The 14,461-nt window shown below is 33.3% G+C and overlaps 1 protein-coding gene across 1 annotated transcript in view; it reads right to left on the reverse strand.

The window, feature by feature from the left end:
• LOC111701109 (polyribonucleotide nucleotidyltransferase 2, mitochondrial) overlaps nucleotides 1-14,461 on the reverse strand; it is a 34,932-nt gene that overhangs the window by 16,079 nt on the left and 4,392 nt on the right. Inside the window, exons 8-23 of the mRNA XM_023472261.1 lie at nucleotides 14,192-14,346; nucleotides 13,914-13,995; nucleotides 11,931-12,080; nucleotides 11,035-11,210; nucleotides 10,624-10,700; nucleotides 8,875-9,016; nucleotides 7,990-8,127; nucleotides 6,449-6,554; nucleotides 5,846-5,984; nucleotides 4,236-4,335; nucleotides 3,846-3,903; nucleotides 3,462-3,497; nucleotides 2,815-2,909; nucleotides 2,049-2,699; nucleotides 1,121-1,265; nucleotides 82-168 (exon numbers count right to left, since the gene is read on the reverse strand). Coding sequence (XP_023328029.1) covers nucleotides 82-168; nucleotides 1,121-1,265; nucleotides 2,049-2,699; nucleotides 2,815-2,909; nucleotides 3,462-3,497; nucleotides 3,846-3,903; nucleotides 4,236-4,335; nucleotides 5,846-5,984; nucleotides 6,449-6,554; nucleotides 7,990-8,127; nucleotides 8,875-9,016; nucleotides 10,624-10,700; nucleotides 11,035-11,210; nucleotides 11,931-12,080; nucleotides 13,914-13,995; nucleotides 14,192-14,346 — 2,337 coding nt within the window. The remainder of the gene's footprint in view (nucleotides 1-81; nucleotides 169-1,120; nucleotides 1,266-2,048; nucleotides 2,700-2,814; nucleotides 2,910-3,461; nucleotides 3,498-3,845; nucleotides 3,904-4,235; nucleotides 4,336-5,845; nucleotides 5,985-6,448; nucleotides 6,555-7,989; nucleotides 8,128-8,874; nucleotides 9,017-10,623; nucleotides 10,701-11,034; nucleotides 11,211-11,930; nucleotides 12,081-13,913; nucleotides 13,996-14,191; nucleotides 14,347-14,461) is intronic.

A 14,461-nucleotide genomic window follows, 5' to 3' on the forward strand; every position in this document is an offset into this window, starting at 1 on the left:
AAAATAATGTCAAATTTCACTTTCGGATAAGTTGTAATAAAAAAAATTGTATTTGACAATTCTAACAGTTTGCGTATTTTCCTTGATAAATATACGTTTAGCTGTCTCCAGTTCCTCCTTAATATCTCTGTACTGTCTGGTGAGCAGGAGAAGGGTCTCGTTAATCGCCTGCTCGATCACGTCAATACTACTTTATACAGATTCAATATAGTAAAAATAAAACCCATAACCTACTGTGGACTTTGAAAAATGTCTGTTTACCGTGAACTATCTGCTCTTAGATACAGGGTAGTCCACATTTTACAGTTCAGTCTACATTCTACAATTTACATTCTACAATTTACAGTCTACAGTTTACAGTTCAGTCTACATTCTACAATTTACAGTTTACAGTCTACAGTTTGAAGTGTAGCCTACATTCTACAATTTACAGTCTACAGTCTACAGTTTACATTTCAGTCTACATTCTACAATTTACAGTCTACAGTTTACAGTTCAGTCTACGTTCTACAATTTACAGTCTACAGTCTACAGTTTACAGTTCAGTCCACAGTCTACAGTTCAGTCTACTTCTACAATTTACAGTCTACAGTCTACAGTTCAGTCTACATTCTACAATTTACAGTCTACATTCTACAGTCAACAGTTTACAGTTCAGTCAACATTCTACAATTTACAGTCTACAGTCTAGAGTCTACAGTCTACAGTCAACGGTTTAGTCTACAGTCTGCATTCTACAGTTCAGTCTACATTCTACAATTTACAGTCTACAGTCTACAGTCTACAGTCTACAGTCTACAGTCTACAGTCTACAGTCTACAGTCTACAGTCTACATTCTACAATCTACAATCTATAGTCTACAGTCTACGAGTCCCTTCAAATGGCTGGGCAAATGTATTAACGTTTTCTTTGACAAATTAGAATTCATACGAAGGCACTAGTAATGAAGCTTTACCAAGGATTTAAAGATATACTGATAATGAAGACCTACTGTGAGTAGGCACGATTAAGATGACAAAAGTGTGACAGCATAATAACATTACTATTTATACAATTAAACTAGTATACTATTTACTAGGATGCAAGGAAGATCTACTATGAACTAAGCAATGACGTTTCCTTGGATTGTGTAGAAAACTTTTTACAAAGTTCTATTTTATCAGAGTTAAAAGCTTGACTGAGTATTCTTGAAGTATTACTGGACTGTTCTATACTCGATAGAGCTTCCTTTACAAAACCCCATTCACGGTCCACATTCTCCTTTCTATACAAACATTTAAAACCATTTTTAAGTATTGTTTATAAAAATAATAATAACAAAAACAATAACAATAGCAAAAAGAAATACAAAAAACAAAAACAATAACCATAACTAAAACAACAACAATTTAAAAACGAGTTTAAGCAATTTTCTTGTTGATGTCTCGTTGATGAAAACCCCAAGAGTTTCAATTTTGGAAAGATATGAACATAAAGATTATTAAGTACAATAGGTGGCAACAGAGAAATGGACCAATTATACACGAAGTCACAAGTGTCAAATATAACAAGGGAACGAAATTTTCTCCCATTAGTTGACATGTTTTCCAAGATTAAATAAAAAGCTTGAAAACAGAATATAAAGAACGCATAAAATTGCATTTATTTCACTATAAGATAAGCACTTTATTCAAAAATTATCGCTATTATTAAAAATTTTGTCGGACACACAAACTGAGTTGACACTTGTGACGTAAGAATACAGCTGTACTGAGAGTGTACACTGTACAAATTCTTGGTTGCCAAATATTGTACTAGAATCTATTTGGTTATGAATCATGATTTTTGGAGAGTATTTAGAAACTGAACTCTCGCCTCTGAGAGACTCAAACTCTAATTTTCTTAATCCCTATATCTTTGCAACTGGATGGTGTAAACCTTAGATATTTACAACATAGACTGTTAGTTTTCGCAGAATTCTTAGTTCGAATTCGAAATATCTATAACATAAGGTATAAATAAGGATTAGAAATTTAGAATCTGAGGCGTGTAATCAATTCCTTATTACCTTTGAGAAGCATCCTTGATCTCCATGCTGATTGCCATGAGTTTATTGAGCAACCTGTCAACCTCATAATAGACTTCATTGCTGTCCTCTTCCTCGCAGTATACTTCATTGCTCTTTTCCTCGCAGTATACTTCATTGCTCTTTGCCTCAAGGTTTACTTCATTGCTCTTTTCCTCAAGGTTTACTTTATTGTTCTTTGCCTCAAGGTTTACTTCATTGCTCTTTTCCTCAAGGTTTACTTTATTGTTCTTTGCCTCAAGGTTTACTTCATTGCTCTTTTCCTCGCAGTATATCTTATTGCTCTTTGCCTTAAGGTTTACTTCATTGCTCTTTTCCTCGCAGTATACTTCATTGCTCTTTGCCTCAAGGTTTACTTCATTGCTATTTTCCTGAAGGTTTACTTCATTGCTGTTGCCTTCCGGATTCTCCTCCACAGATGTTTCAGGAACTTTGCTGCTAACCTTGAACGCTTCCTTCTGAACATTCTTAGGTCTCAGGAACAAGTCTTTCCTGGTTAAAACCGGTTCCCTTCTAGGCTGGTCATGTCGAGGGTCAGGTTCTTGTGGGGAGAAGAAATCTGCTCTGTTCTCATTGATTTGCAGGCGGGGGCGTAATGGTGGATTAATTGCTGAATTGTCAGGTACATCTTCTCTGAAATAGTAAAAATCTGGAGATCTGAAGTTGGATCAAAATCAATTCATGAGAACATACAAGGTAGAAATTTTATAAAAAAAATATGGCACATGGATGGCGGAGACTCATCTACCTTTTGGCGGAGCTTTGGAGGGGTTTAGTGGATTTCTGCAGGTTTTTCACAGCTGCTGCTGAGCTCACAGCGAGTACTTTTCTGCTTAATCTCATCTGTTAACAGAAGCAGAACATTGATTAGAAAATATGTCAAAATATGAAATTCTAATTATTTTATCAAAAAATTATGACATCAGGGAAATCAAATCAGGCAAATGAAATGAAATGAAATGAGATCAGATGAGATCAGATCAGATGAAATCAGATCAGATCAGATCAGATCAGATCAGATCAGATCAAATCAGATCAGATCAGATCAGATCAGATCAGATCAGATCAGATCAGATCAGATCAGATCAGATCAGATCAGATCAGATCAGATCAGATCAGATCAGATCAAATCATATCAAATCAAATCAAATCAAATCAGATCAAATAAAATCAAATCAAATCAAACCAAGCCAAGTCAAACCAAGCCAAGTCAAACCAAGCCAAGTCAAACCAAGTCGAGCCAAAGTTTTAAGGAAGTATGTATAAAACTGTAAGTATATATTTCTTTTCTTTCGAAATCTAAATTAGATTCAAGATAAAGATTCAAGATAAAGATTCAAGATAAAGATTCAAGATAAATTGCTTCAAAATTATTTTTTATGTTCTTAGCCTTCCCTGTCCAGTAGCAGGATCTCTTCCATAGTATTTAACCTACAAAATAAAACATAAAAGTACATAAAAATAGAAATTCAAATCTACACGAAATACATAAAATCGATATAAAAGAAATAAAATAGATATAAATTGATCTCTGAAGTAGTTCTTTTCAATTTTTATATTCTATAAGAATCCTCCCCCCCCATACAGGCTACACAAGTCATAGTTTCTTTTTAATTACCCCAGACACGGCCAGGGGCGTAGTCGGGAATTCGTCCTGGGGGGGTTTATTTTTTTTCTTTTCTTTCACTTGTCCACGGGGGGGGGGGCTTAGCCCCATAGCCCCCCCGCCTGACTATGCCTCTGCAGACACCCCTTTCCCCCTTTTGTTAAAATCATTACCTGGAGATTCTCTCCAACCTTGAGACCCAATACACTAGGATGCTGGATCTTCTGAGCACTAAATAATTACAATATAAGTTCCAAACAAACTCCTTTCCAAGTAACTAAATTAATTATGAATCATTAAACTTTAGAACGCAATTCTGATTGGGCCTTCTTGCCAGCAACGATTTAAACGACACTCGGAAAACCTATATATAAAACTGTTTAATTTTGAAAGAATATATAAAGAATGATTCAAGAAAGAAAAACCCAACAAAATTCCGGCCAGTCAATCAGATAAAAGTTCAAATAGTACCGCTGTTGTTGGTCTATTTTATTGGCTAAACAAGACTATTTCAAAACAAGTAAAGAAATAGTGAACCCTGACTAGAATTAGTTATCTCTCACCTGAGTTGAGAGTTATGAAGAAGAACAGGACTAATCCCTTCATGAAGCTCAAGCATCACACCTCGATCCAGGATCTCAGTTATACGTCCAGAGTAGATACCTGGAGTACATTAGGTAGATATACACCTAGAGTACATTAGGTAGATATACACCTGGAGTACATTAGGTAGATATACACCTGGAGTACATTAGGTAGATATACACCTGGAGTACATTAGGTAGATATACACCTAGAGTACATTAGTTAGATATACACCTTGAGTACATTAGCTAAATATACACCTGGAGTACATTAGGTAAATATAAAACTGGAGTACATTAGGTAAATATAAAACTGGAGTACATTAGGTAAATATAAAACTGGAGTACATTTTTTTTCAACAAAACGCAATGTTATCTTAATTAGGACTTAAGACATGAATTTCCTTTTTGTACTTTCCTATAAGATTGCCACACTTTTTACAACTTGTGGGATAATTTATATCTTTCTTGAAAATCTCTAAACTTTGAACAATATTAAACCTACAGATGTATTATATATATATCTATATATACTAGACTTTCTTCTATTTCAATTATGTACATTTTCTCTTTGGATACTTTGTATAACAATAAAAAAATCGCAGATTTAAAAAAAAAAAATTCGTGGAATTTCAAAATTTACTGAAAATCGAATTTTATTGTATGCTAATTTTTGAAATTTTGATCATACATAAACCTTCCCTTGGGTCATGTGAGGACCATCACAGAATTTGGGCCCGATCGGTTCAGCCGTTTGGAGTTGGACGTATATTGGATACAAATATATAATGAATATAAATATAAAATTATATATAAATATATATATAGATACATAGGTAGATATATTTGATAAGTAAAACACTGATTATTTTTCCCTTTTATTGATATTTTATTGATATATATTTATATATATATATATATATATATATATATAAGCTTAAGAAACCTCAATGCAAGGTAAGCAGTATTGATAAAAAACATCTATTACTCAATATATAGAGGATTGTTCGGAGTACCTTTGAGCACTTTTGTGATCAAATAATAATTAGATAAATAACTTTATGTATATATGTACACTGTACAGGGTGCCCCAAAAAACATGGGAATCAAGTGACGACTTTTATATCGTCTTTGTTCCTCGAGTAATTATAAAGTGTACACAATAGAATCTCAGTTAAACCAGTTAATAATTAAAACATTAAAACTACTATTCTTGGCAATTCCAAAGTGTGTTTGACCATAATTGACGAAGATATTCAGAAATTCATCCGGATTAAAATTTATTAAATAACAACAATAATTTTCAAATGTTTAATATCTCGCGTACAAAGAAGGCGAACAATCTTCATTTTGTATACAATCTTTGTCATTTATCAAATATCTGATATCAAAGACGATATTCAAGTTGTCTCTTAAATCCCATGTTTATAGGGACACGCTGTATAATAGAAAAGACGTTTATACTGCTTTATACAGATCCAACCCCGCTAAAAGATAGAAAGGAATTGATAAATAAATGTCGACAAAAAATGTCTTCTTTCATCTCTAAACTAAACCAGAGGAGGGGCGGGCTATTGATATTCCTTTACCTCCGAATTCAAGTTCTGGAACTTTTTCTTCCGCCAAAATATTTTCAATAATTGTTTCTGCCTCCGCCATAGAGTCTGGGTTAGGGGCAAACAATTGCCATGTTCCTTCCGCCTCGGCGAATATTTGAACGCCAGTCTCCTGTAACATAATATAGCTCAAAATGGGTAAATTAAACGTACATAATTAAAACCACTTATGAGCCTGTTTTAAAGAAAATAACCAACATTCAGTAAACAAGCATGGGACTTATTTTGACCTTTGTTTACAATCTTTGTTTTTGTTGTGATAAAACTAGTTCCAAGCAGTCCTAACACGTCACAATTAATTGTTATTCTAGTAAATATAAATGAAAACATACAAGACTTAAGAACTAAATAGTCAGGTATGGCGTTCTTGTCCAACTTTTACCCAACCCCCTCGCGACATATAAATTTTGTTTAAAAAATTGTCAAGTTTTTAATATATATTCTAATTTTGGTTTGAATAAACAAAACTTACAAAGAAGTAATAACTTGTGAAGTTCAAGGTATTTTTAACATATATATATTTTTTAATTTTAAAGTTCGAGGTATTACAAATAATAACTAATAAGATATGTTCACCTGCGTAATTCTTCGTACATTAAGACCAGCCTGACCAAGAAATTTTCCTCGTTTGTGTGAAGGCACTTCAAGCTTTCGAGATACAGGCCAGCAGTCCTTGTATTCCCTTAAACATACATAATTTTAGAAATATAGACATGATGCAGTCCTTGTATTCCCTTCAACATACATAATTTCAGGAATATAGACATGATGCAGTCCTTGTATTCCCTTCAACATAATTTCTGGAATATAGACATGATGCTGTCCTTGTATTCCCTTCAACATACATAATTTCTGGAATATAGACATGATGCAGTCCTTGTATTCCCTTCAACATACATAATTTTAGAAATATAGACATAATGCAGTCCTTGTATTCCCTTCATCATACATAATTTCAGAAATATAGACATGATGCAGTCCTTGAATCCCCTTCAACATACATAATTTCAGAAATATAGACATGATGCAGTCCTTGTATTCCCTTCAACATACACAATTTCAGGAATATAGACATGATGCAGTACTTGTATTCTCTTCAACATACATAATTAAAGGAATATAGACATGATGCAGTCCTTGTATTCTCTTCAACATACATAATTTAAGGAAAATAGACATGATGCAGTCCTTGTATTCCCTTCAACATACATAATTTCAGGAATATAGACATGATGCAGTCCTTGTATTCCGTGAAACACACATAATTTCAGGAATATGAACATGAAGCAGTTCTTGTATTCCCTACCTTGGTTCTTGTATATAAGCTGACATTATATCCAGTATTCTATGGTTAGCTTGTATCCAGTATCCGAGTATCCTACCTTGGTTCTTGTATACAAGCTGACATTATATCCAGTATCCTTGTATCCTACCTTGATTCTTGTATACAATATGAAATTATATCAAGTAAACTATGGTTAGCTTGTATTCAGTATCAGGGTATCATACCTTGGTTCTTGTATACAAGCTGACATTATATCCAGTAAACTATGGTTAGCTTGTATCCAGTATCCGAGTATCCTACCTTGGTTCTTGTATACAAGCTGACATTATATCCAGTATTCTATGATTAGCTTGTATCCAGTATCCAGGTATCCTACCTTGGTTCTTGTATACAAGCTGACATTATATCCAGTATCTTATGATTAGCTTGTATCCAGTATCCGGGTATCCTACCTTGGTTCTTGTATACAAACTGACATTATATCCAGTATCCTATGGTTAGCTTGTATCCAGTATCCGAGTATCCTACCTTGGTTCTTGTATACAAGCTGACATTATATCCAGTATCCTATGGTTAGCTTGTATCCAGTATCCGGGTATCCTACCTTGGTTCTTGTATACAAGCTGACATTATATCCAGTATCCTATGGTTAGCTTGTATCCAGTATCCGGGTATCCTACCTTGGTTCTTGTATACAAGCTGACATTATATCCAGTATCCTATGGTTAGCTTGTATCCAGTATCCGGGTATCCTACCTTGGTTCTTGTATACAAGCTGACATTATATCCAGTATCCTATGGTTAGCTTGTATCCAGTATCCGGGTATCCTACCTTGGTTCTTGTATACAAGCTGACATTATATCCAGTATCTTATGATTAGCTTGTATACCCCCCTCAACAGCTTCTTTAATAACATCTAAACTAATGCCGGGGAGTTTAACATCAGCTTGCAAGGCACATACTCCAGATCTATAAAATATAAATATATATATAAATATATTAAATATATCAAACATATATATAGATGATATCTTCCCTATTTTTACCAAATGGAGGACATTTGAAACTGGGTTTTCACTCCCTTAAAAAGATGGCAAAAATATCAATTATAAACATAATGATATTGAAGATGTTGTCTTTTTATATATAACAAATATTTATTCTATTGTTTGCCAAAATTGCATAAAAATGTTTCAAAAATTTAATGAGATATAACAAAATTTAAACCAATTGCATTTTTGAAGTCATAATAGCTCTTAAAAGGCATTATTTGATAGCATTTACCGCAGATGTCCATTTTAATATTTTCGGATTTTTTTTGTTACATCTCATTCAATTTTTAATGAATTTTTATGAAATTTTGGAGAACAATAGAGTTAACATTTTCTCTGCATTTTCTCAAAATATTTCATTTTTTCAAAAAAATTTGGTCATAAGGATTTGTTTCCAAAAATATTTTAGAATTTTTCATCACATTTTATTTTTTTACACCTAAAATCTGAAGGAAACTAAAATTCGAAAAAAACATTGATCTCTTTTTTTGACTCGCCCTACACATAACATGAAAAATACAGAACATAAATATTATGGAAGATGATGTGTCAGAATAATATAGTTACATTTGGATGCAATGGGTCAGTTTAGAGTTTACGCCCAGACTATTTCTATATGAGAAATCTGTAACTATCAATGTCATGTTCTATATAATATTTTAACCTTGTAGCAGCTAGCTTGAAATCCATATCCCCAAGATAGTCCTCCATCCCCATGATATCTGTTAGAACCTTCTCCTCCCCCTCCCTAGATACTAGACCCATAGCTACCCCACTAGCCAGCTCAGATAGAGGTAAACCAGCATCTAAATATAATATAGATAGATCCAGAGCAAATATAGGTCAGGACAAAAATATTTTCTTTAAGATGGAGTTGAGCGGCCTAACGTTGTGTGCTTAAAATTTGTTTAACTTAATGCGACCAAGGTGAACTTGGTTTGGTGCTACGACAAATCTTGTTCGTTGATTTTTAATATCGATTGCAATTTAGGAATTCAAAACTTTTGGTACAATGGAACTTCAGACTAACGACTATTCAAATTGTAATCCCCACTGAAACTCACCCACGGCCTTTGCCCTTTCTTAGTCCTATTTTGCACCTTATCCTTTTCCCAGTACCCACCACCCTTCCTAGTCCCCGAATGCACCATTCCCATTTGTTAGTCCCAAATGCACCAGCTTTCTTTGTCCCCCCAATGCATCTTCCCAATTTGTTAGTCCCTCAATGCACCTCCCGCTCCATCTGTAACCCCGGCCTTCCATGATTTAGGAAATTAAAATGAATGTAAAATCTCTTAACTAAACCCAAATAATCTTGTAAAAGTGAAATTATGCAAATTGATATTAAGCTAAAAAGCAAAGATCATGCTTGAGTAGTAAAACTAGGAACTTAAACAAACACAAATTGTAATGTGTAAAATACAATCAAGGTGGCATAGAACTAGGGAGGGGGGAGTGGACCCCCCCCCCCTCTAGTTTGGTGTTTTGTAAGCAAACATTTAGTCAACATGACTGCTTCGGCCAGTCCTCCAACTTTGCTAAGATTTTGCGAGATTTATTTACAATTTTGTTTCTAATAGGAGTAAAATGTAAACAAACCCTTTCTCTTCTCCTTAGTTCTACTCTTATTGAAATAAAAATACATTATGCAAATTCTCCTTAGTTCTACTCATATTGAACTGAATATACATTATACAAATTCTCTTTTGTTCTACTCTTATAAAAATGAAAATAAATTATAGAAATTGAAAAGTTCATCGCATCAAACAAATAATATTAAATTCGAATGCGCAATAGAAAATCTGAATTTGTAAATCATTCATGTAAATGGGTTTTCTTAGACAGTTTATTCTTAACAAATTGATTATCTGATTTCTCTGATTCTGAGCAACATTATTAACCTTCTTCATCTCTGCTCTTTTCATGAGAAAAATTCGCGCATTTACAAGATGAATGTAGCTTTTACATGGACATGGTTTTAACAAAAATATATAACTTTTTTAGTATTTAGACATATTAATATTATCAACAAAATAATTGAATATTCTTATTAATTAATGTTGAAAGTTGAAAAGTTTCATCGATTAATAATGTTGCTTAAAGAAGGGGATATAACTGCAAATTTTAAGTTTGCATGCAAAAAATCAGCCTCCTACGACAATGCTAAGTTATGTTTATACACTGTGTAAATTTCCCGGAGAGTAATAAGTGCTATGCCCCCCCCCTTTACTTTAAACGAGAATTTCATTCGGGAGAACTGCACTTCACCAGAAATTGACGTTTCCTCGTGTTTTTCGACTTTTTTGATATTTTATAAAAAAAAATCTGAAATGTAAATTTCTGGTAAAGTTGGCAGTTCTCCCTGATAATTCCTCCTAGTCGCTAATAGTAAATAAATGGTAAAACTATTTACCTAAAAGTGCCATAGAGCCTCCACATATACTGGCCATACTTGAAGAACCATTGGATTCAAGAACCTCAGAAGTTAATCTAAACAGTTTAGTTTACGTTTAGATTATGTCCTTAAAGGAACTAAATAAGATTTTATTTCAAGTGACTCCATTATTTTAAAGGGACATGTTCGTTTCCCAAAGGTACCCTTGAAAGCTTTATCACGTATATTTACATGATTTGGGGGAACACTTGTTATATAGACATAAGGATATTCTGGTCCTCAGAAACTTCTTGAAGCGTCAGGAAAAGCGTAATTTAAACCTTTACAGATAGGGTCATTATGTGTTAAATCAGGGAACAATCCCTTTTGCAATTAATATATTTTAAAGATTTGAAGGGTGTTATAATAGTTGATGGTGCTCCTGGTCACCTGATGGTGAAAGGTGTTCCTGAAGGAAGAACTTGTCTAAGAGCTTTCTCTGCTAGTGCTCCATGTCCTAGTTCTCTTCTTGAGCCTCCTCGACCTAGTTCTCCAGTAGCATATCCAGGGAACTCATAGTGGAGCATAAAGTTCTTCTCCTTCACGCCACCTAGTATATATCTATATTTATATAAGAATATAATTTATTCATCATTGATCAATTAGTAACGATATTTATTAAAATTTCATATACTTATAAAAGTAAGTTGTTTTGACCCTTTTAAAACACTTGTTTTTTATTTAGCATAAAAAGGAACGAACACTCCACTCAAACTCTAATTTTCTAATTGATATATCTTTGCACCCTGAAGAAGAATATAATTAGAATATCTATGTTTGAGGGAAGTGTTCAGTTCTGTTTCAGGCAAAAAGATAAATAAACAATGTTATCTACAAATATATATGGGCGGTTCTCAACTCGCTTTCTTGAGTTAAAGAAACAAGCAAACAAACCAATATGTATTGTACAGGGTGTCCCAATAAACATGGGAATTCAGTGACGATTTTGTAATAGATTTTTGATTTAGCATTGCAATGCCTAAAAGGAAAGCCATAATCTATCTGCCGTAGTTCAGAATTTGTTTGTTAATGTTTTTATTGCATACTGTATTGTACTTCATAATATAAGAAATTCTTGTATACATAACACAGTACAGTTGTTTCTCTACACCGATTATCTTGCAGAAATGCTACAGAACAAGAACGTTTTGCTGAATAACAGATCAGTCTTTTACCGTTTACATAAAAAATAATCTAGCCTAGCAGACGTAACTTTATTTTAACCATTGAAATTAGGTGGCACAACGTTAATTCTAATTCGTCTCTTAATTCCCATGTTTATTGGGACACCCTGTATAATGCATGCAGAGTATAGACAACCATTTCCTTGAAAATATCTTTACCTGGAAGATGAGATTTCTAATGATTGTTTTACTGACACTGCTGAATATATCAGAGAGAATGGAACTCTCAGCTTCAGGTTTAATACTCTTTACCTAGACAAAACAGACAGGTTTAATACTCTTCACCTAAACAGAACTAATAGGTTTAATACTTTTCACCTAGACAAAACTAATAGGTTTAATACTCTTCACCTAGACATAACAAACAGGTTTAATACTCTTCACCTAGACAAAACAAATAGGTTTAATACTCTTCACCTAGACAAAACAAACAGGTTTAATACTCTTCACCTAGACAAAACAAACAGGTTTAAAACTCTACACCTAGACAAAACTAATAGGTTTAATACTCTTCACCTAGACAAAACAGACAGGTTTAATACTCTTCACCTAGACAAAACTAATAGGTTTAATACTCTTCACCTAGACAAAACAAACAGGTTTAACACTCTACACCTGGACAAATTAAACAGGTTTAATACTCATCACCTTGACAAAACAAATAGGTTTAATTCTCTTCACCTAGACAAAACTAATAGGTTTAATACTCTTCACCTAGACAAAACAAAAAGGTTTAACACTCTTCACCTAGACAAATTAATAAGGTTTAATACTCTTCACCTAGAAAAAACAAAAAGGTTTAAAACTCTTCACCTAGACAAAACAAAAAGGTTTAAAACTCTTCACCTAGACAAAACCAATAGGTTTAATACTCTTCACCTAGACAAAACAAACAGGTTTAATACTCTTCACCTAGACAAAACTAATAGGTTTAATACTCTTCACCTATACAAAACAACAGGTTTACCACTCTTCACCTAGAAAAAAAACAAACAAACAGGTTTAATACTCTTCACCTAGACAAAACAAAAGGTTTAATTCTCTTCACCTAGACAAAACTAATAGGTTTAATACTCTTCACCGAGACAAAACAACAGGTTTAATACTCTTCACATAGACAAAACAAACAGGTTTATTACTCTTCACTTAGACAAAACAAATAGGTTTAATTCTCTTCACCTAGAAAAAAAACAAACAAACAGGTTTAAAACTCTTCATCGAGACAAATCTTCATCGAGACAAATCAAACAGGTTTAAAACTCTTCATCGAGACAAACAGACAGGTTTAACACTCTTCATAGAGACAAACAAACAGGTTTAACACTCTTCATCGAGACAAATCAAACAGGTTTAACGCTCTTCATCGAGACAAACAGACAGGTTTATCACTCTTCATAGAGACAAACAAACAGGTTTAAAACTCTTCATCGAGACAAACAGACAGGTTTAACACTCTTCATAGAGACAAACAAACAGGTTTAACACTCTTCATCGAGACAAACATACAGGTTTAACACTCTTCACCTAGACAAAACAAACAGGTTTAATACTCTTTACTTAGACAATACAAACAGTTTTAAACAAACACAGAAATTGAACAACATGGATAAAAACACTTACAGACGCCAAGAGTTTGATCAGGGTTCTATACTATAGGTTTTGTATCGATATGTTTCGTTGGAATATGTTTAGTGATGATATGTTTTTTGTATGTGCTCCAAGAATTGGTCCAGTCCCCACTGTACACACCCTTGGGCCTCATAAATTAACAGGGATATACAACTAATATTTTAAGTGGCCATATACGAAAAAAATGCCTGTTATTGTTAACAATCAACCTACAGACAAAGTACAACGACCTGTACGAGATTCACGGTGGTTGCTTTAAGCATTAATAACCTTTCACAGATCTGAAAAGTATTCAAATTTCAACTAATCCGATCTGATGGGTCATTTCTAAAGACTGTCCAGTGTCCAGTGTCCTAGCTGGTCTGGAATTACTTTTAGTCAAATAGTAACTAGACAAAATCCTTCTAGACATGATTGCCCGGCGCCCACTAGATCTCACAAGCTCTTGAACTATACCTGAGTTATCATTTCGTCACGAACTTTAAACATTTTGCCATCTCTAGACTGTTTATCCAAGCTGTAATCTGTATAAATAGCTCTAAACAAATACGGTGTTCATAAGTAACATTCAACAAAAATAAAACAACTTTAATTTTTTTATATTGGAAGATCGCAAGAGAAAATAAAATTTTAATTTAAAAAATAGTAAAATTAAAAGAAATATAAAATATAATTAATTTTCCGGTCTCAAGCTTAAAAGAGTAAAATAAACACTGAGTAAGTAAACAATGTACCTAAGTTTTGCAGTACACAAAGTATCCACAAGATACAATAAATCCTGATCTTGTTGTACAGTAGTTTCTCCACCAACTTCTCTCTTCTTCCTTCCTACCTTCTCTCCCAGGCTCTCTATACTTAGCGCTATACGAGCACAGTGCTCTAATCCAACCTAAATATATCATTTATCATTATTATTCTGATATTTACTATATAGGTAGCAATCATAAATTTCGAAACAGATTTTCTGTTAATTTCATTCCGTATTCACAAACATACAAGTCACT

Source organism: Eurytemora carolleeae, unplaced genomic scaffold (assembly GCF_000591075.1).
Source record: "Eurytemora carolleeae unplaced genomic scaffold, Eaff_2.0 scaffold346, whole genome shotgun sequence".
Lineage (NCBI taxonomy): Eukaryota > Metazoa > Arthropoda > Copepoda > Calanoida > Temoridae > Eurytemora > Eurytemora carolleeae.